Below are 23,804 nucleotides of genomic sequence, written 5' to 3'. Positions count from 1 at the left end.
AGCCAGGTGGCAGCGGAGCCGCGATCGCCCTCGTTAGTGTGTGAATGTGTGTGTGTGTGTGTTTGTCTTTGTTTAAGCAGAATGAATGTGGAGCAGCCTGCATGTGCTGATTATGTTCCATTCACCCATGCTGAACTCTAACACATTCCCCTCACGGCCCTCCGACACACTCACACACTCCCCCCGCCTCGCTGTCTGTGTCGCTGACCATTTCCATTGATCCTAGGCAATAATAAAAAGCAAAACAATAACCAATTAAAGCAATTAAACACTCTTTGGATGATAAATTTAGGTTTTTTTATGCAAAAATGGGAATTCTGTCATTATTTACAATCAGATAATAATGTACAACATTGTCGTTTCATTGTTTTAAAATGGCATCTGAAACCAAAACTGCTATTTTCAATTAAATTTTATGTAAAAATGTCTTTTGCAAACAAAACATTAAATGTTGAACATAAAATGCACTGCATTGTGGGATACTGTATTTCTAGTATTCATGTAATGTGTCTCTGTTATGTCGTTTACATTTTGTTAAAGAAGTAGTTCACCCAAAAATGAAAATTTGATGTTTATCTGCACACCTCCAGAGCATTCAAGATTTGTTTCTTCAATAGAACATAAACAACATTTTTATGATTTTTAACCATTGCAGTCTGTACACAACGAACACTGTATTCTGTAAAAGTAGTATAGTAGTATGCCATTGCTAACATAGTCCCCATAACTCACTCGTAAAATAGATATTAAAAGTTAAACTATGTTGCTCATATTCATTGTTGCTAAATAGCGGTGCAGGAGACACTGGTGTGTGATGGTATGTGACCAAACGGATGATCTCAAACAGGTGTGGGGTCGCTGAGTCTCTTTTCCTCTGAACTCTGACCTTTCTCTTGCAAACCCGGGTCATTCCCTCTCACACACACATACGCACAAGATGTCTTCCAAAACACATTCAGCTGTATAATGTCAGAATGACATCAAAACCATTTCGGTAAAGGGGTCAAGAATTAGCATACTGCCCTGCCCCTTTGAATGAAATGGTCTGAACGAAAATGCAAATTCATTCTTCATCACTAGGTGTTGCTTTTGTAGCGTTAAAAGCTCTCAAACACCTCTTTGAATGAAATCGACCACTGACAAGGTTCGAAAAATTAATTGTTGAACGGTTTGGGAGTCGTTAAACAAATAAGATATTATAAAAATATGAAAATATGTTTTTTGACCTTGCATGCATGTCAGCCTGTTGTTTGGGGCTTCCAAAACCAAAATATGAACCTTTCATAACATACAGTAGGGTCACTTTAAATTCAGAAATTTAAAAATACATTTAAATATTTAATTATAATGAAAATAAAATGTATTGTATGTATGTATATATATATATATATGTCTTTCATTACTGTCTTCAGATGCAGCCCACTGAGTTTGGAAACAAAGCGGTCGTCTGAGCTGTTGTCTAGGCTTAAACTGTTTATGCTTTTATTAGTTTCAGTGCTATTTAGGTGATCACTGTTTTCAAAAGCATGCGTGTGTTGTTCAGACAGCTGAAGGTCTATTTTTGCTGCTGATTTTTTCACCTCCACATTTGGACAATCAACACCTCGCTTTATGACACACCGCATAATGGCAGCGACAGCACACTCACCTCTCCTAATGGCATCAAAACACACACTCACACGAACCGAAAGCTGACAAACGCTCCTTTAACAGACTAACGCATCCCTCCTGTCAGCTGTGAAAACAGGAGCAAACATTTGGAAGATGAGTTTGTAGCGTGGGCCGGGTAACAGATGGAACGGATTGGCGGTTGTTAGTCAGGGTGTCTCTGCCATTATGGCTTTAGCGGGGAATGCGTGCTCGCTGATTTAATGCATCGGGTTTGTCATTTGATCATCACAAACAGTCATAAAATAAATGAAAACGCTACAGTTATGTGCAAATCCCTAAACTGCCTTCCTAGAGAGCATTGTAAAGTAACATGAAATGCCGTTGACGCACTACATCTGTATTGTGATGCATTTCCAAGTAATATTCAGCAAAAAAAAAAAAATGTAGGGTGGGGCTTGATTTAGTTTCAAGGGAATTATTGCATTGTGAAAGATGGTTATAGGGAATTACTGTCTTTAAACTTTAACAAACAATTGCAAACACTTTTTCTTTGGAATGACGTGAACTTTTATAAAACACTTCCTGACATAGGAGGTAGGAACGCAGCACTACGTTGGCTGTCTTCATGCATACATCATTTAACTTGGCATTTTGGATATTTTGGTTACTTGGCAAACCAATAATGCATTGCAGGTTGACAGAAACGTTCTCTTATACACTTAAGGGGTCATGGACCGCCTCTATTTCTTTGTTTTGTACTGTTCTCTGATATCCACTTATCAAGATTTTTACATCCAAACACATACTTTAAAAGTAAAAGTCTATTTTCTGTCCTGTTTTTGACCCTCCTCACCTGAAGGCTCAATAGGTGTGGAGGCTATTGTAAACTCGGAAGTAAACTCCCATTGTTGTGTATATTTGACAGCATACATTCCTCATAGATAGACACTGATGTGATTTAGGTTAAAAACGCACAAAGCAGTAGTGATCATGTAATAAGACTAGTTACCCACACTTGGACTGTCATCCAGAACACAGCATTGTCTTTTAGTTTCAATATTTCTGAAAATCCTTTAAAGTAAACAAAAGACTTTTTTTATTTCTTTAAATATAATGTTCATTCAGTCTTTCTTAACAGTGGGATCAGAAGGAAAACCTCAACTTGGCACTACATAGTCTTGTCTTAAGAGCCAGCGTTAATGCTTGGGTTTAGCCTAAACCTGTGTGTTCACAACACTACGTGCGTGAATCAGTGGGCGGGGCCAAAGCAGCCATTGATCATCCGTGGAGGTGGTGCTTATCCACTCCATTACATCCAAACTGCCTTCAATAGAAGCTGTTTTTTGGGTAACTACAAAGTTTCGAGTTCTGAAACAAGTTGTTTTTATAGTACAGTGACCTCTTATACGTCAAAAGATGAATTACATTTTTAATTGAAAAATTTCTCAGTTTGTGACCCCATAAATTTCATTTCAGTACATTTTTTAATTTACTTCTTGTTTTCCGGCTCTGTAAAAAAATGCTGCTACAGTTACCTGTAACAACGTTAGCACAAACAAATTATGTACAAATATTCAAGCTATTCAAGCAGAGAGACCTAATAGACAACTTTTCAAGCCAACTTTTTTCTAGAATTTGATTTAAGAACAATATCTTTCGAAATGGCCATGAAAAATATTGTTTTCCATTGGAATTATGTTTTGTCTTTTCTGTCCCCATCCGCATATTTTTCTGTTTTTTAAGTGTAAACTTAATTAAGAATTTAAGATTTAAATGTTAAGAATGAATGTACTGTTTCTTGGGATTAAGAATGTTTAGGTATTTGTACTGAAAAACAAGACAAAAATCATTTTCTTGCAGTGTTTTCACGATTTGAATGTTTTAGGATTAAGTGTGGTTGTGACTTCAGTAAATGTCAGAACTCTGTGTACAGAACAGGGTCAAGTGTTTAGAGAAGGAGTGACGGCCGTATTTAACAGCGGTGAGTTTGTGGAGGTGGGAACAAAGCTCGTGTGTTTTTGTCTTCACTTTAAAAGGTTTTGTTTTTCTCCAGCTTCATTTGGACTGAGTTTGATATGGGTTAAAGGTCGTCCTAGTACAAATTGGAAGAAGAGTCAAAGGTCAAAGCTTAAAGATGACCTCCATCGCTGCTCGTTATGTTTGGGAGGTGTGTGTGTGTGTGTGTGTGTGTGTGTTTCACAGATTTACTGGTTGATTGGTTATCCAGAAGCTTCAGTAAAAAGGCAGTCTGGTTCATTTGACCTCTTCTTCTCTTGTTTCCTTGTTTATTAGTTTTTGTTAGCTTTCTCTCTCTTTTCTTGAAGTGTTTGGGTTATTCTGATGATCTGCACAGCCCCTGCTGCATTTTTAAGGCCTGTTCACACCAAGGACGATAACTATAAAGATCAAAAAATCATTTTAAAGAATAGCACACATCAGAACTATAACAATAAAGGCACAGGGAAACGATATCTTTGGAATCACTTTCAGAATGATTTTTTTCCAGCAGGTGAACGATACAAACATCAAGAGCCAATCAGAATCCATCCCGCTATGACGAGTTTGAGAATTTAAAGCGGCAGACGTGCATTTACTCAAAATAAACAGACGATATCGTCCAATGGTGTAGACACGAATATCCTTATTTTTATAGTGTTTTAATATAATACCTGTTTACAAAATAAATAAGTGATATAGTATATTTCCTAATAGAATTATTTATTTATAATAATGTGATCATAAGTATACAGCCCTTCACATTGTGCAAGAAGCAGTATGCTTGTATTGCATCGAGCCGGTGTGTTTGGTAAAAAGAAGGCAAACGGGGGGGTGAGGTGAAAATATGGGGGCGTGGTCTCGGAGTGGGGGTGGGGTTTGGCCCAACTACACTGAGGCTACTGTGTGTAAGACTGTGAATAATCCCCTCCCCTCTCTCTCTCTCTGTCTCTCTCTCGCTGGGCAGTCGGTGTGAAGCTGTGATTGAGGCTGCTGTGGGGTGTGCAGTTTCTCACATTCTGTAGAGGACACACACACACACACACACAGACACACACTCAAGAGTGTGTGCCGAGCAGACAGCTGAGGGATTCGCTCGCTCGCTGGAGTTGCGCACACAGAAGATGGATCTCTCGAGGACTTGCTTGCGTTGGGTCTGTGTGCTGGTCATTGGACTTCTGGGACTCGTGGAGGAGAACTTGGGTGAGTGTCAACCTTCAGAACATTTACTGACTGCAGCTCCGTGTGTCTAATGTAGGATCTGTAATGCAGCTGCTCTCTCTACGGATCGCCGCACACGTTCACATTCTCTTCTATAGCACAGGATACTTTAATTGAGTTTTCAGTTATGCTTCAACTAAGTGTCAAGACATTTCTTCTCCGTCAGTGGTGGACATGCGGTCAGTATAAGAGCTATACAATAAATCTGGGAAGAAGATCGTTTGCTTTTGGTTGCATTCGATGAGAAGTTCATATTGAGATCTCGGTTTGCTGTTGATGGCAGACTGTTGTGTCTTGTTATGACTGAGCGCGTTATTAAGATCCCTTTTGGGACTTGGGACCGAAGACAGATAAAATTGCTGTCATTTACTGAAGTGAAAGTCTCCATTTGCTCTCCATTTAGTCTCATTGGTATCTGGAGGCAAGCAAACACGCCGGACTGGGGAGAAGAACAAATATACAAGTTTTTGGATCAGTCATTGACATCTATGATGGTTGCAGGCCCGATTAGGAGAACCGATTGTGATTACAGAGATCTCATATGCCATTTTTCTCTTTAAATTCACTTTTCTTAATGATCAGTAAAAAATATATATACTATTAATTAAACATTTTTAATTTAATGATATTTATCTGATGCAGTGTCTTATTAAATCTGTTTTTCTTTCTTAGTGTGTACAGTATATGTGCTTGATGGTGTTCTGTATGTTTGGTGATGGTGATGGTGATGGTGATGGTGTGGCAAATGGTCAGCCAGGTGTTGGTAGTGTGCTATCAGCCTCTCAGCTGCCCAACACTTGTTTTACACACAGTTGGAGGTCCAGCTTTGAAATCACTCAGTGTTTAATCTATACAACAGACTTTCTTTCTCATACACTTGTTTGGCTTTGCGTTTTCTAGCCAGACTTTATTTTTGTTATTTTAATAATCAGCGAAGTTGCCTTCTGGAAATTCGATTAACTGCCTGGCGAAGTAATGTCATTTTGTATTTGCTGTAATAAATGTTATTTTGCTCTTGGACCTTTGTAGTATAAAGCAAAGCTGCTGAATTAAGGCCACATGTACAAAAGCATCAAAAGCTCTGAAAGTCACTGTATTAAGACATAACATAACTTCACTTTGCTCAGTGTCTTCTACTTTTTAGTGAATTTCGGTTCTCCTTGGTGGAAGTCAGTTCGCCCGTTTGTCCTATTATTTTAGTGTACATTCTGATTAACGATTTTAAACTTAAACGTCTTTTAAAAAAACTTTTTTGTTTGCCTAGAGTGCGATTGTGATATTTATTAAATGGTATATTTAATCGTATTATTTAAAAATAATAAAATGTAAATTCATTTACATTTATTTAAATAATGCAATATAATTTTTATCGTAAATATTGGTATTAAATCTGAATAAAAATAGATAACATTGTTAATGCAATCAATAATATAATATAATGTAATATAAATAATGTTTATGATTTAATGTATAAAAAATATATATATATATATATATATATATATATATATATATATATATATATATATAGTACTTTTGATATAGTTGCATATTCTTACTCATTTGACAGTGTGATTTAAGTGTCCAAATTCACCTCTGTAATTTAGTCAAATCATAATTTATTAAATCTAAGTTGGAATAAAGAATGATCTACTTATCCTTTTTGTGTCGGCCTGTGTGTACACTCATGCTTACTTTTCGCTGTCTCTTACCTCCCGAGCGATAAAGAGATAGTAAAGGTTCCATCATTTCCCATCCCATAATAACCTTCAGACACGGTCCAGACCTGTCTCCTGACACCCAGGCGCACAATGAACTCATCCGTTGTCCAGCCAGCGCTGCTGCGGTGTCTCTGTCAGAGTTTATTTACAGTCCACAGCATCTCAGGCTCTCCATCACTCTCACTGTCTGTCTGAGTGTCAGCATGCATGTTAGTGTGGGCTCGGATGCGGGTCTGCCGCTTGTGGTGTATAGAAACCAGTAGGGCTGCACAATTATTTGCAATTAAACCGTAATGGCGTTACGACTGTAACTGAATGAACTGAACGCATGCGTTGCTCGTTTCAGAGTGAAGCACGACGCTGTGTTGTTTTACATGCTAGCGGCTCGTCATCTGGTGTTTTCAGTGTTTCAGAGCGGCTCGGTTCATAGTAAATGCTTCTTCGCATCCGGGAACACTATCCGTGCAAGCCATCTTTGCAAAGTGCTTATACAATGACGCAGAAGATTTTTTAAAAACAGAACTTTAAGGAAAAGACAGTTTTTCATCAAAAACAAGATTGTTTAATGTTTAAAATGTAGACATTTAAACAGCAATTAATTTTAGTATTGTATTATAATTTTACTTTTAGTAGTAAAATTAGTAGTAGCTTTATGATATAGTAGTTTTTAAATTTTAAAGTAAACTGATTGCTATGATTATTATTAATATATATTATTGCTACTACTAATAATACTTAGATTTTAGTTTTTACAATTTACAATTTTACTATAACAATTGACTTTACAAAAAATATTTTTGTATTTATTTTGCGGAACATATATTATTAGTAGTAGTAGTATTAGTATTAGGTTTTGTGCTTAATATTAATATAGTCGTATCGATATCTAAACACAATATTTTTGGACAAATTTTATGTCCAGCACTACAAACAAGCAAAACAAACCTGGGCCTTTTTTAAAGTATTTATTTAGTTTGATTATTTTTCCCCCCGAGTCTTGCAGCCCTATAAATGAAGATTTTATGGTTTGGTGGTGTCATTCTGTTTCTCCAACAGCTAGATAAACACTAAACAGTATAAACCAGATCGCACCAACATTGGTTTATTTATGAGGATTTCTGATGAGAAACACAGTTCATTGAATTCATTGAGGAAATAATAAAGACCTAAACGTTTCAGTCTTTTAGTTCTGTGATGGTCTTCTCAGTCACACCTCACTGACAGCGCCGTCTGAAACACTCACTTCCTGTTTGGCTTGGACAGAGGGCACGTCTCATATCCCAGAGGAAAAACTGCCTTTCATCAGCGTTCTCATCACCTTCTCACCTCTTTTCCTGGGAGGTTTGGAGGTTTAATCTCTGAAGGCGCTGATTAATAACGGTCGTTACAGGTTTGTATTTTCGCTGTCAGCGGCCACCTGTTGGATAAATGAAGTGATTTAGATTTGGTTTTACAGCATGGTCGCTCTTAGACGATAATGTTGCTCAGGGAGTCTATATCACGATCGTCCAGCTGCGGTCGGCTCGATGGCCGGGGTCCAGAAGATTGTGACGGACAGCCGGCAGATGTAGCGCCACGCTGGATTTTTGGAGTGTGGGAAAGACAGAGGTGTTGAAGAGAGGAATAAAAGAAAAACAAAAGGGCGTTCGAGAGCGTACAAGAGCGAGAAGCTGAGGTTTGTTTGCATGTAATTTTGTTAGTCACATATTTTGGTGCCAAGTGGGAGTACCACAGCGGAGTCGACCTGCCATTGTTTTATCCAAAGTACGCAAGAGTCTTTATATCGCTGCTTTCATGCTTCGCCCCACCCCACACACTTACTGTAGCTAATGCAGACATTAGCTCATGGGATGTTCCTTAGGAGTGAACTTGAGATTTCTTTGTAAGGGATGATTTTCAGTAACATTGTATTTTTTTTCTTACAAGGGCTGGAATGCATTGTGACTTTACTAAAATTGTTAAATCACTCAGTAAGATGATTAAAAAATGCCATGGAAGCAAGCAATGCTCATTATTTCTGAGTTCCTAGTATCACTATTTTTTATTGACTTTTATTGTTTTTGGATCATTTTTAGTAAAATTACGTTTTAAACTGTCCAAACAGAGACATTTCCAGTTGGCTTGCTTTTGAATTATGTTCTATGATTATTTATGAAAACAAGCCGGACTCGTGAAGGCACGCGTTATCAGCATATCGTGGCCTTTTCTGTAATTCTTTTTTTATTAAGGTAAGATGCCTTGAAAATGAACAACTCAGCAACTTTAGTGTAAGTTTAGGGTCGGAAAGACGATCTTTTTTGCTAAGGTTGCATTTTTTAAAATTAAAAGTACAGTAATTTAAGTAATTTAAGAGAACTGTTACATATTGGAATATATTTTAAAATGTAAGTTTTCCTGTGACGCAAAACAACATTTTCAGCATTATTCAATCTTCAGTGTCTCGTGATCCTTTAAAATGATTTTAATATACCGATTTGCTGATTAATGTTGTCCTGCTTAATATTTTTTGTGGAAACTGCGATACATATCGTCAAGATTCCTTAAAAACTAGGACGTTCAAAAGACTAGCATTTATTAAGAAAACCGATCAGTATCTTTACTGTAACTTTTTACTAATTTAATGCATACTTGCTAAATAAAAGTAATCATTTTTGTAAAGGAACCTTTCAAACAGTAGTTTACGTTTTGTAGAAACTGCAAACACTGAAGACAGAGATGACTTTTGTGATGGTTTTCCCATCTTTCTTTGGTTAAAGTGTGGTGTTCAGAGAGGTCCAAGTGTGTGCACTCACCTAATTTAACTCATGTCATGAGCACAGAACAAGCTTGAATAAGCCTCCGGTCCTTGTGTGATAATGGATTTTGAATGCTGCTCAGGTGTGTGTGTGTGTGTGTGTGTGTGAGAGAGAGAGAGTCAGTCTGGAGCCTGAACTTTCTTGATTTATTAATGGCTTTTTAATGATAGAGAACAGCGGTACTGCAAACAGTAACACTCAGAAACAGCACTCTGTGTGTAGTCAGCCTGGAGCCTGGAGCTGGTGCTGTAGTGTATTATTAATGGAGGTTAATGATGAGGAGCAATGCTCATGTTCAAATTCAAACCTCTTGTCTCATTGTATATTTTGGTTCTCTAAAGGTAGAATCATTTTAAATATCACCCCCAGCATTATACAGCAATCAAAACCACTGCAATTGGTACAGTTTTCAGTTTGGACGTTTTCAGCTTTAATAGAAGTAAGTAAATAAATAAATAAAATAATTTACAATTCTTATTTAGGGTAATTGTGTCTGTTAATAAACATATTTAGGGTCATCATAACAAGTTATATATAGCCTTATAGTGTATCAGAAAGTGTAAGCCAATCTTCTTTGTAAGCCACAATTTTAATTGAATATTTCAGTAATTTAGCAGCAGATCTACATGTTCACGGTTCTCTGATGGTCACATGACTCATTGCTTGCTTGCATCATCACAACATTATAATATTAATCTGCTAAAAGCAAATATGAGGCATGAAGATGCATTATAAACATTAACATCGGGATTTTCTATACAGCTGCTTCGAAATGTGCATTTTAAAAAAGCACTATATAAATAAATTAGACCTAAATAAGATGATATATTTATAATTTATGTATTTATATGAACATTTACTTTATGTTTACATTTATATAATATTTTTAGATTTATTTCATTTCACATTTTAGCTTTCCATTAACTCTAGCATCAAGCTCTATTCTGTCTTTGTGTTTCTATGGTTCTGGATGGGAAGGAGGCAGCTGGATTTGGTATTCGGAGGCGTTGTGTGTCAGTCCATCTTAATGCCTTTATCTTCCTCTCTTTCATCTCTCTATCTTTAGTATTGACCGCGACCGTGGACGCACCTGTTCCCACCTTTCACTTCTCGCCTGATCCAGCGCCCCACCTGGACAGACAGCTGAGGGTTTATTGGCCTTCTTTTATTTCAGTTTGCGCTGAAAGGATTTTATGCAGTAATCACGAACAGATTTCGCAGCGGAGAGTGAGAAGTGTGGGAGTTCGCCGAAATGACTTTTTTTCTTGATGAAATATTCACTGTTAAAGTAGAAAATTTGGACAGGACACGCTAAAAAGCATAGCCAGTTATTTTTTATTTTCCAAATAGCTAAAAAATTACTGGCCTGTCACCGGCGGTATTAGTGGGAGGATATTCTCGTTGTAGAAAGCATTTGTTTGGACAAAACTAAAATGAGTGCACGATGAGTTTTCAATATTTGTACATTTTAAATGGTTATGCTTTTATGTGCTTCATGACCTGAAAGCTTGACAAAAAGGAAAAGATTTTTCTTTCCGTCTGCACTGTTTTGGAATTGTTTTTCTATGTACAAATAGGCTATGTTCCATGAAAACTGAATAACGCCAGCTTTCACATCAATACGGCACCGATATTGTGCTCGGTATTATAATGCACTAATGGTTCAAAAGTCTCGCTGAAAGGTGTGATCACATTAATGAAATCTCTCAGGCAAAAAGATCCAGTAAACGCTCTCGGTTGTGTGGTAATGCCGGAAGCACAGCTCACGCAGAAATCGTTTTCAAACCAAGTCGTTGGGTCAACCCCCCATGACCAAACTAATCCAGGTGTGAAATCTGCAAGGGAAAAGCACCTTTTTGAAATTCCCATTTGCATGGATTCCCATTAAAATGATTGGATTTTGGGTGCAGAAATTGGCAGAGCAATGGTAAATAACTTAACATTACGGCCAATAGTCATCATTAGCCCCGTTTGCACGAGCAATTTTTGTTCGCTCCGAATTGTATTTAATCTTTTGATGCACGATCACGCAAAGTGTTGCCACTTTCTCACCATTCTCCTTTTCTTTGTTCTAAAAAGTAGACCTAGGGCATTCCTCCTATTGGAGGAAAGTATTAAAACGATCAACGTCTGCGCTGGTTAAATGAATGGTATTTAATGCCTAAAAAAGACATCTACTAACTATTTTGAGCTTGAAATGGCTGCATCTGTTGTTGCTAGGAGGTGTTTTTTTGATGCCGAACGTATCTCTGCGCTAATTTGTGCTGCTCTTTGTAGATCGTGTCAGTCGATATGTACATGAGATGTTGCGTCTGTGTTCTTTGCGTGTTTTCATTAAATCGCCCACAGAAACGTTCGTGCCCATAAGCGCTGTTTTGGAATTGCGCTCCGGTACTAAGTGGCCTTGTTTAGTAGTCTGGCCCTTAATATGTTTATAGCACCTATTTCAAGCCCACAAAGTTGATGCTAACATTAAACAGCAATAAAAACACCCATTCCTGTGCCCTGCGCAAGGACTTTTCAACCGATTCTAATCGTAATACCAGGCTCCATATTAACGCACCTATTCTATTTACAGTACAGCACTGCCCCATGTGCTTAGCTTAATTTTTTTTTACTGTTTTTGAACACGTCCCACTAACTGATCGACTGTTAGCGAAAGATGCATTCTCGGTTTTCGCTCTTGGCCAGAGACCCGTTCTTGTCTCTCGGTTCATTGAAAGAGGCTTGAAATGGAAGCCCGAGTTTTCCTTTTACTGTTTATTTGAAAGTGGCGTATTTATTTGATATTTTATATAGAGTGGCGGCTGCGGTGTGTGTGTGTGTGTGTATCCGTGTGAAGGGTCGCTGGAATGCTCAGGGTCACGTGATTGAGTTTCAAGATGACCTTGCGAATAACATCTCGGCAAAAACATAAACACAAGGCCACGGTCTGCACATAAGCCGTCTGCGCAGTCATCCCTCACGCTCACGGTGTGTTAACAGCAGCGTTCTCTTAATATGGCGTCAGTGGGTGTTTATATGAAGGGCTGTTAGCAGCCTCTGTGTGTGTGTGTGTGCGCGCGTCAGATAAAGACTCCGTCTCATCACCCTGCAGCAACTTCGTGTCGTCTCGAGATGTTTAGATGCTTCCTGGAAAATGAAATCAGGGCTATCGCAGCAGCTAATTAACGCGGAGCAGTCTGTTTTTGCAGAAAGACTCGGAACTCCAGACACTGTTCTATTCCAGATATGAGTGGAATTTTCTTTATTTACATAACAGACAGTTGCAGAACTCTCACCGAGGAGCCATGGAAACACACACAGCTCTAAAAGGCATTTCAAGCGGCACGGACAAGAGACACGGTCTGCCTGTTATGACTGCAGATGTGTATTATTGCATGCGCGTTTCAATTAGAGGAATATCGCAGGTTGTTTTTAGCCTGGGTTTGGTGGCGTGCTGTCAGCTATCACAGGCAACAGTTTGGATTCCTACCTCGGTGTATATAGGACAGAAGATGTGTTTATACCAATAAAACTGTCTGAAAGCGCAATGTGCAAAGTAATATACTGTCTTTCAAGTGTTTGCTTCGTATCTGCACAAGGATATCCAGAAGGGATGTGGAAGTGATGGTCACGGCCCAAAAGGACATTTAAACTCTACAGCTCAAACAACTGTTACTTTTTTGGAAATATCAGAATGTTATACATTTTTTCTTTCCTTTGAATTGATTTCATGTTGGTGCATTAACCAAAGCAGTCCCTTCATCTGCTTAGAAACGTAGTCTCAGCTCAGAAGGAGATTTAGACACCTTTACAGCTGAAATAATTATTTGATTTAACTTGCATTTATTTATTCCTATATGTTTATGTTGGTGCTTTAAATAGGGGCGTCGTCAGCTCAAAAGGACTTTACAACACAACTTTACAGCTCAAATGACTTTTATTTTAGTATATTTTATTATTTATTTCTTCATAAAAGAGTTCACTCTGGCGCTGCAACCAAAGTAGGACTTTTTAAATGTAAATTTTTAGTTTTAATTTAAATCTTTATCATAACCAACAGTTCATCTGCTTAGAAAATTTTTTTTTTAGACAGTTTACTAAAATTCAGCCCCAACTGATTTATTTAGTTTTATTTAGTTTTACTTTATTTTTTGTAATTCAAAAGTCTAACTTAAGAGTAGTGCATATTTGTAATTGTAAACTTAATTTTAATTTTATACTTAAATTTTATTTTAACTTTTTTAGTAAGGAATTCAACACATTTTTACATTCTCCCATTAAATACATCACTGTAGGCACTTTTCTCATTTGTTTGACATTATTGTCTATATAGACATTAGGTTCCTTTAAATCTTCATAATAGATTCACGCATGTAGATAAAACTGAATGAGGAGCAGGAAGCAGCTTCACGGAGCAGTCAGGCTTCTCTGACAGATTCGTAGTGATTATTTGGCCGTGTAAAGGAATGAAAAGTGTCTCTGTGTGAAAATCTCTGTCCTCGGGGGTTTTATTCAACCATCAGACTGACAGAGTGCGAAAAAGAGATTTTGATTGAGTTCAGGCCTATTCAGACGGCCGGTCTTGCTTGACAAAGCCCAGCAGATAAAGACACAGTTGTAGCTCTCTTTTGTCTGTTCTCCATCTATTATCCAGTCTTATCTTTTCTTCTTCTCATAGCAGTTTCACTTTCTTGCATCTGTTGTATTGATCTCTTTTCCTTTCATTGAAGTACGCTCATTATTTCCAGACCCCTGCAGGTTTGATTGATGGTTCTGGGTTTTGATTGACAGGTGTGTAAGATTTGATTGTGACACTGATGTGGTTGGATTTTGGGGCTAAAGGTCGTAGCTCTGGTTAAGAGTGTGTGTGTGTGTGTGTGTGTGTGTGTGTCACATTTGTACCTTGCTGTGTAATTGGGGACATCCCATTGACTTCTATTGTTATTTAATTAAGCTAATTATAATTACTATAGGCTGCTCTAAAATGCATTTAATCCTAAAAAATATATTTATGCCATGAATTAAATCTCTTTATTTAAGTTTTAGAAAAATCTTTACATTTTTAGTTTTTTTTTCATTTAATTTTAAATATTTAATTTAATATTATTTAATGTTATTAATTTTAACTATAAATTACTCCAATCTTCATATTTAGTATCTTCATGATGTCCCAAATGTCTTTTGTGTTTGTTTGGGTTTTTTTTTTGCAATAAAAAATGTATTAATGAACATGAACGAACAATGAACTACATGTTAATTAATAAAAACAACTTTTACAGTCATTTATTGTTTGTTCATTTCAGCTAACTAATGTTAACAAACAAAACTGGCGATTTTAATAAGAATAATAAATGTTTTCATACGCGAATGTTTCTAAAAGAATATTTGCTTTCAAACATTAGCAGAATCGTGATTGTAAGAGAAACGTGTACACGATTATTAATTTTTAATGAACTATGAATTACTTTCATTTTGATTAATATATAAAATGTATAAAAAGATTTATCAAAAAATATTATTATAAATTCTCATTATTATATTACATAATTATGACAAATAAACAGAACACTTTTTTCTCGTTCTTCTTTTAGAGATTTTTAGGAAGTCTTACGTTTTTCTGTTTTGATACAGAACATCTGTGTTTGTGAAGCGAAAGACAACGGCTGACGATACACAGCAACGTTTTGAGAAATATTGCTGGGCAACTTCGGTTATTGTAGGCGTCAGTGGGCAAGCAGGCGAGACAAAAGGCCTACGACTGATTTAAAATATCCAGATAGAAATTTGTTACCCATTCTCAGTTGGAAAGTGCTTAAGCGACGTTGCTTAAAGCAAGTTTCCGGCAAAATTTCTCAAAAAGTTGCCCGTTGTATCGTCAGCCAAAGACTCACGGTATTATTCAGTCATCTGAAACATGCATGTGATATATTTCATATCTTTCTTCGGCCATGACATGACATACTGCTCGTCCGCGGTGGGTTTTTAACAGAATAAACGTTCTAATGTTTGTTTGAGAGTAACTGCTGTATGTTCGGTACAGATCTGTTTTCAGCAGAGTTTGCACAACTACTCATTTTTTGCTAATTGACCAGTCATCCAGAAAAGCAGTCAAATAGTTGGCGAGTCAGTGTTTGCATTATGTAAATGACTCACTGCACAGTGACAGGCAGATGGAGGATGACGAGGGTGAGAAGAGAAGGGTGGCGTCTCTCCAGAGCCAGACAGAGCCAAAAACAGTGGAACGCTAGGTTTACAGTAAAACTTGTTTATAGTGAGGTTTCGTTAGTTATTATTAGTTAAATGCATACACTAAATAAACTAGCGGTTAAACTAGTTAACGTAAACTTTAACGTCTTTAAACAAATGTACAAATAGTTTTTTAAAATCAAAAGTTGTATTTGTTTTTTAAATGAATTACTGATAGAGCTTCACGTAAAAATTTTTTACTTTACGTTACTTAAAATATGTTAAATACTAGTTCAAATGAACTAACGTTAAACAATACTACTCTTTCAGAATACATTTTTAAGTTTTCAGCATTACTTTAACATATTTTTTTTTATTCATAGTTTTTACTTAAACCAAAATGCGATATTCACATTTTGAAAGTCAATCCAGAGGAATTGCATTAGTTATTTTCTATAGTAATAACAATAATAGCTAATAATGTTTATTAATTATATTTTTTAACATTTTAAAGCATGTTTTTACAAGTAACAGTTTTGTAAAATTCCTCGATCAATACGATTATTATAAGTAACGACAAACATCACATTTTACGACAAATTACAAATATTTTATTTTATTTTAGCTAATGCATGAACTATTGTTAACAAGGGAGACCATATTGTAAAATGTTACTAAGTTTATGCAGTGTAGAGGTTCTTAGTACAAGTGGTTGTTTGAAAAACGTGCGAAATCAATAAATATTCCTGCAAAGACCAAACAAACCGAAAGCTGCTTCTTCTGTATAAGTTGTGCGTCACCGTAAGCTGAACACTCTTGGGTTAACGGTTATAAACGAGCTGTTCTGTTTATACGTTACGTCTCACAGCGGTGACTGTGTTTACGACTATTTTCACAAGACTTTCTTAACTATGCAAGCGAGGGCCAAAATCGGTCTGAGCTTATGCGTGCGTGTTTCATAAAGAGTGCGTATGTGAAACGCACGGATGAGGCAGGAATGGGATGAGACACTGAGCAGTGCATCATGCGCACGGTGTGTGTGGGAAAGCAGGAGTGTTTATGTCGCGGGGGCCCTGCCGTATGAATAAGTCTTACTGTATACACTCACGGGTCCGTGTAAGTGTGTCTGTGCTTTGTAGGATTAAAGTGGTCCGTTAATTACGTGCGAGGACGCTTTCGGATGCACACAGACCAGCCTCCATTCTTTATCCAGACTAAAGCGGTGCTGTGTGTAATATAAGCAGCGCATTAGTGAGTTTAGACTAGTAATAGTGTTTGTAACAGAGAGTGAAAGACAAGAATAGTTTGCTGAAAGAGAGAGAGCCTGCTCAAGTTGACTTTAAGGTACTAAATATAACATAATGTACTGTCAGGTGGTCATTATCACAAAAATAAACCCAGACAGGGTGAACAGGACCCCCATCCTGACTTAAGCTATGTGACCGTACATTGTAGACATGAAATGTAATGTTCAAGTTTTAAACTTGAGTTTTTAAATGTGATATATTTTTTATATTATTATATTATATTATATTATATTATATTATATTATATTATATTATATTATATTTATTGGGATTTTTACATAATTTAACTGGAGTATAATTTTAAACATGCAATTTGTAAACATATCAGTGAATATATGTTTACATATAAAACATTTTCTATAATTAATTTCTATAATTAATGCATTTAATATATATATATATATATATATATATATATATATATATATATATATATTATTTGTTTTTCTTATTGTCCTATGAATAAAAATGTTTATTAAAGATTTCCTATAAAAGAAGATATTTATTTTAAAAAAATAATTAATCATTTTTGCATACTCAGTCGTATTTCACATATGTGAATCAAACTTTGCATATAGTTTCTCAACGTGCATTAGTTATAAATTGTGTTTATTTTGTATTTATCGCTATATTATTAATAGTTATAATATATTAATGTACACATTGGCAAAGGAGTCTAATTTTATGTAAACAGGATTATTAGTTTTATATACAAGAATATTTAACTACTGAAAACCACAATCAACTAATCAGAAAAAGTGTTCCAGAGAGCCGTGGAATAAGTATCTTTATTTTATGCCTTGATGTCAAAATTATATACAGCATTCCTCAGCACCCCCTCTCTGTCTTTAACAGCTCACAGATGTGGAGTTATTTTGACTGAAGGGTGTTTGGTCAGCTTCTATAAGCACCTTTGTGACCGTCGAAAAAACTCTGTGCGTGTGTGTGTGTGTGTGTGTGAGAGAGAGAGAGGAAAACACACACATCAACTTTACAGCCCTGTATCGTAACTCTCTTACTTACTTTTCACCCAGAGTGGCTTAGCATGCACTAATTACAGCAGCAGTAACCCGAGGTTAAGTGTCTCGCTCACGGGCACAAAAGCACAATTGTGCTCTCAACAAGGTTATTAGGGTTTAGAACCACGTTTTTTGGGGCTTTTTTATATTCAAGCATGTCACGCAAGTATAGAATTGTCGTGTTAGTTTTTCTTTTTCTGTTTTAGGTTTCCCGACATTAACTTCATATGAAATATTCATTCATACAGATTATCATTATGGTTGTTTTTGCCAATAGATGTAGTTAACATACAATACATATGCGACCCCGGACCACAAAAACAGTGTACATTTTTAGAAATCTTGACCCATACAATGTATTTTTGGCTACAACATTTTCAAATTTCAAAATGTTCACATTTTGGCTGGGGTATATTTGTATAGCACATATTTTTGGTGTACAAATATACCGCAGTAACTGGTTTTGTGGTCCAGGGTCACATATATTGTTACAAAAATAACAATAGCCTTGCCTAATTACTTCTACAAGTCCCTTTTTAGTATTCGGAAACCTTGAGAATCGTGATCATTTTTCTCAAATTAGGGCTGTGTGAACTGTTTTGATGAATATCGTTATTGATATGTTAATCATATGTATTTTTGTAGTTCACAATAGAATCTTGATTCAACTTTTTCCGTTTAAGTTTTGCACAAACAAATCAGCCTATTCTTAGATGTCCGTCTGCCCTTGACTTCAGCATCCGATCCCTTCTTCAAACAAACTTCTCTAATAACCTCTTCATATCGCTCCAAAACTAGTGACAGAGCGTCCAAACTTCATTTCCATCTTTTTGTTTAATTTATAAAATGTCTCAGGGCGTTTTTTCTCTGCAAATATTTGAAGATGAAAGAGTGAGAATGATGTGATATTTGCAGCCATATTTCCCCAGGTGCCGTAAATTTCATACTTCAAAGCTGCTTGTTATGATCCTGAGAGTCTGGATATCTGAAGTAATTATTCAGCTCGCTCTCTCGCTGCTCTGTAAACAAGAAGGAATGAAATAAAGCGCATTTTTGAGTTAGAAAAAATGCGAGGTGAGTTTCTGACAGATGCTATGACTGACCTGTTTCCTCTCCTCCTCTCCAGCTAACGTTCTGGACACCATGCTGCTGAGGAATTCTGGGAAGGCGGACGAACGCCGGGAGACAGGAAGCGAGGCTCCGGCTCTACCTCAGCGCTTCCTGTGGTGCTACTGCTACCATCACTGTCCGGAGGACTCCACTAACAACACGTGCAGGTATTCGGGATGCGTCCCGCCTCTCTCGCAAACCTCAGCGCACGTTCTGTAGCCGGTGTCACGTGTGTGTTGTGTGTTCAGGACGGACGGTTACTGCTTCACCATGGTGGAGGAAGAGGGTGGAGCGGCTGTGGTGACGTCAGGCTGTCTGGGTCTGGTCGGATCAGAGTTTCAGTGCAGAGTGAGTCATAAACTGCTCTAATTTCCAAAATAAACCACTTAAGCGTTAGTGCATCAGTCCTCGAGCACAGACGAAACAAAAGCCTTACGTAATCCACTGCGAATTAAACACCTCGTTAAAAACTCGCGTGCCGCTCCTTTATATTTCACAATTCTTTGCACTGAAAATACGGTCAAATACGGACGGAACCAGCAATTGGATAGGAACCCGACCGCTGGGTTTTATTTGTACTTGTATGCCACTACGCAGTTTTGTGTCTTATCTCAAAATCGATGGAAACAAAGTCAGAAATGTGACATATGTCGCAAATAAGATTTTGTAAAAAAGTTAATTTATTCATCAAGGATTAATTCAATTGATCAAAAGTAACATTGAAGCCATTTACTGTACGTTGAGATGATTTCTGTTGTAAATAAATGGTGTTTATACTTTATTCATCAAAGGGTGCAGAAAACAGGTGTTCAACATTGATAATATTAAATATGAATTAAAAGCGAAAATTTGTACTATCAAATAACGTAGCTTATTTTTAAGTCCTGCTCCTGCTGTATATTATCTGTATAATATTATACATTATACATTACACAAGTAAAATTTAGTGTGTTACTGAACACCGAGAGACCTGATGTGTTAATGTCGTGTGTGTTCGTGTGTGTTTAGGACACGGGGAACTCTAAACAGCGGCGAGCGCTCGAGTGCTGCACAGATCAGGACTACTGTAACAGAGACCTACATCCAACACTTCCTCCTCTACGAACACCCAGTGAGCGTACACACACACACACACACACACACACCCATACACACACACACACACACCCATACACACTTACTGTACTGTATCTGCCACAGATTCACTCAAATTGGCTAAAATGTAAGGTTTTTAGTAGTGTTTGTTTAGTTCAGCATCATTATTACTATTGTTAATAATTAGGATCGTTGATTTTAACTTCAAACTCTTAAGTTGAACCATTTAGCAGAAACGTAGCGACATGCTAACCACTTAAAACAAGCAACTACATCACAAGATTCAGTATACCGTTGCAACTGCAGAACATCGTGCTTAAATCAGGCCTCTTAAGACACCTTAGAAGCTGCATAACAATAATTAGTCAATCACACCTAAATTACAAACAAGCAAACACAAAATATAAATATAAATAATTAGTAATAAAAATACAAAATTCTAATAAAATCTAGAGATAAATTCTAATTCAAAATAGTAATATTATAATAATATAGGCTGACACGTACTAAAGCGAATATAAAAAATATGATTTAACCTCTTTAGTATTTTCCTTTGGGCAACATTCCTAGAAAAAATGATTTGTTCACAAAAATATATGAAGGTCAGAAACTCTTACACACCTGTAGGGTTTATTTTGGCTGTCACAAGCGACTCCCATCAATCAACACAGCAGAATAGAAGCCTCTCTGTCCATCACACACACACCTGTGTGTTCACACCTGTGCTGTAGCTCTGACTTCAGCATACACACACACACACACACACACACACACACACAGCTCCTTAAAGGAAGTGTTCATAGAGCCCAGTGTGATCAAAATTCAAAAATCGAATTAAACTGAACAAAAGTAACATTGAAGCCATTTCCAGTATGTTATAGTTGATATCTATCGCAAATGAATGCTTCTTGAACTTTATATTCATCAAATAGTCCAGAAAAAAAGGTGAAGCTGAAGCATCAACACGGATAATATTAATAAATGTTTATTGTATGAGTTGTGTGTTCAACGTTGACTCTTTGACACGTAATTAAATGTGTGTGTGTGTGTGTGTGTGTGTCTGCAGGTTACGTGGTGGGAGACATTCATCACATCGCTCTGCTCATCTCAGTGACTGTCTGTAGCTTCATCCTCACCTTCATCATCATCTTCTGTTACTTCAGGTGTGTAAGTCACCAACACAAACACAGACCTAGGTTTTTCTTAAATGAGTCTAATTAAGTGGATTGCTCACTCAAAAACCATTTACCGACCTCAAGTTGTTACAAACCCTTTTTTGTGTTTCTTTCTCACGTTGAACCCTGAAGTAGATATTTAGGAGAATATTGGTAACCAAACAGTTTGCTGGTAGCCACTGACCTGCATAGTATGGAAAAATACGGAAGTCTGTTTAACTGTTTGTTTTTTAGACCAATGGAGAGAAAATGCACTGAATAAAATTTCCACGCTCTGACGTTTGAGTTTTTTTTAGTGTCTTATAAACACATTAACAGCTGTTTTCAGCAAAAACTGTGCTGCGCTCATTTGGACAACCGTAAAGGCGATTTTCTCAACATTTATTTTTTTTTGCACTTTCAGATTCCAGATTTTCAAACAGGCCAAATATTATCCTATCCTTATGCTTCTCGAGATGATGCTTAAATCTTTTTTCCCAAAAACGGACCCTTACGGTCACGCGTGTCTCTTTTTATGGTGTTTGTGTGGACTTCTGGTCATGTTAGCCTGGTGTTGAAGTGGTGTGTGTGGTGTTTCAGGTATAAACGTCACGAGTTAGCTCCTCGCTACAGCCTCGGCCTGCATCCAGACGAGACGTTCATTCCTCCGGGAGAATCCCTGCGGGATCTCATAGAGCAGTCCCAGAGCTCCGGCTCAGGATCAGGACTCCCCCTGCTGGTGAGAACAAACATCCACTAGAGCCCTGCTAGTTCTGAGATGCACACAGCAAAGCCATGTTTACGACCCACCAAAATAATTGCTTTAATTTGAAAAAAAAAGTGTATTAGTTAAATTCTAGAATATACTTCAGAGTAACAGTAGTATATGTACTGATAATAATAATAATAATATATTTTAACAAAACATTTTTGATGGAAAATATCACAAAATAACTAATATTTTTATCTCTGTTTGCTTTTTAAAAGTACAGCTTATTGGTGTAAAAAATTAAAACATATGTTAATTGCAATGTTTGTTGCAAATTAATGAGAGTTAGTTGGAAATAGTTACTATTAAAATTTGCATGCGTTCATTTGATTACCTCTGTTTTTGATTTTTACCAAATGATAAAAGTCAAAAGACAACACCGAATTTCTGCAAAAAAAAAAAATTCGACATGCATTTTTATTTTTAAGACTTTACTTAAACCATTAAAACAAAACCAGGGGGCTTTTCATCCTATTAAAACATTTATAGTTTAATTATAGTTAAGCTATTATTAAATTGTTAAACTATCCATAAAACTAAAATGTTTTATGAATTAAATGAATTAAACATGCTTTTTTTAACATTTTAATTAAACAGTTAAAACTAAATACTGATAAATTACAGTGTAAAAAACTAATTTCATAAGACCTTATTTATCCTATTTTCTCTAATAAATGCCACTGCTTTAATTGTTTATGATCTGTGCATGTGTCCGTGTGCGTCTAGGTGCAGCGCACTATAGCGAAGCAGATCCAGATGGTGACACAGATCGGGAAGGGCCGTTATGGAGAGGTGTGGATGGGGAGATGGAGGGGAGAGAAAGTGGCTGTGAAAGTCTTTTTCACTACAGAGGAGGCCAGCTGGTTTAGAGAGACGGAGATATATCAGACTGTCCTCATGAGACATGAGAATATACTCGGTGAGACACAAACACCAACGCATTCATGTGCTACTCTTATACTATCACCGTAGGAAATATATAGACTATTTTAATAAAAGGTACTTAAATATTTAAAGATATTTAACTAAAAAGTAGTTTGCTACGCTAATAAAAATATTTATTTTCACTGAAGCTATTAAGGCATTGCATGTGTATAATTAGGGGGAGTAAAGGAACTTATTATTTTTTATTGCTGTTCTTTTAAAATACGAGGCCAAATAAGTCAGTGCTTCACACAATGACTGTCTAAATAGCTGAAGATCTACACTGCACCGTATATAGTCTAATGTAATTTACCAGAGCTCTTTCAATAAAATAAAGTGTCAGGTTTACTGCTTAGGCCATTAAGACATTAAGACACATTAAGACTAACATTTTTGTTAGTCAGACCTCTTTAACCTAAAATATTCACTTAGATGGTAAGATAATATTTCAATAATTTACCACATTTGCATTGTATATTTACTTTTTAATCATTTTAATTATTAGCGTTTCATCAAGTGTATGTCAAACAATTAATCACATCCAAATGTATGTATGTGTGCTGGGTATAATATATATATATATATATATATATATATATATATATATATATATATATGTATATATATACACACACACACACGTATATATTTCAGAAAAATAGGATGTATATATATTACATTTTCTTATTTCTTATATAAATACGGACATGTAAATACTAAATATTAAATATTTTCAAGATCTATACTGTATGTTTGTGTATTTATATAGACATAATAAATATACACAGAACACTCACATATAGTATGCAAACAATTAAACAGTTTTATCTGCTTATATTTCATCTGCGATTTCCATGAGTCTGTAAGACTGTTTACAATGAAAGTGACTGAAAATTAAAACCAAAACCTCAA

General features: G+C 36.3%; 1 protein-coding gene across 3 annotated transcripts in view; it reads left to right on the top strand.

Moving 5' to 3' along the window:
* bmpr1ba (bone morphogenetic protein receptor, type IBa) overlaps positions 1–23,804 on the top strand; it is a 43,215-nt gene that overhangs the window by 16,093 nt on the left and 3,318 nt on the right. For 2 of the 3 annotated variants that reach the window (XM_043238262.1, XM_043238261.1), the window contains 7 exons: positions 4,574–4,809; positions 18,967–19,117; positions 19,199–19,298; positions 19,959–20,061; positions 21,112–21,208; positions 21,800–21,938; positions 22,695–22,887. In XM_043238262.1, coding sequence (XP_043094197.1) covers positions 4,731–4,809; positions 18,967–19,117; positions 19,199–19,298; positions 19,959–20,061; positions 21,112–21,208; positions 21,800–21,938; positions 22,695–22,887 — 862 coding nt within the window. In that variant the 5' untranslated portion in view covers positions 4,574–4,730. Of the gene's footprint in view, positions 1–4,573; positions 4,810–8,202; positions 8,224–18,966; positions 19,118–19,198; positions 19,299–19,958; positions 20,062–21,111; positions 21,209–21,799; positions 21,939–22,694; positions 22,888–23,804 lie in introns of those variants that run through there. The other variant, XM_043238263.1, reaches the window with a different exon arrangement.

The sequence above is a fragment of the Puntigrus tetrazona genome, chromosome 5 (genome assembly GCF_018831695.1).
Source record: "Puntigrus tetrazona isolate hp1 chromosome 5, ASM1883169v1, whole genome shotgun sequence".
Classification (NCBI taxonomy): Eukaryota; Metazoa; Chordata; class Actinopteri; order Cypriniformes; family Cyprinidae; genus Puntigrus; species Puntigrus tetrazona.
Note: the sequence above shows the minus strand (reverse complement) of the source record. Positions and strands in the feature narration are given on the sequence as shown.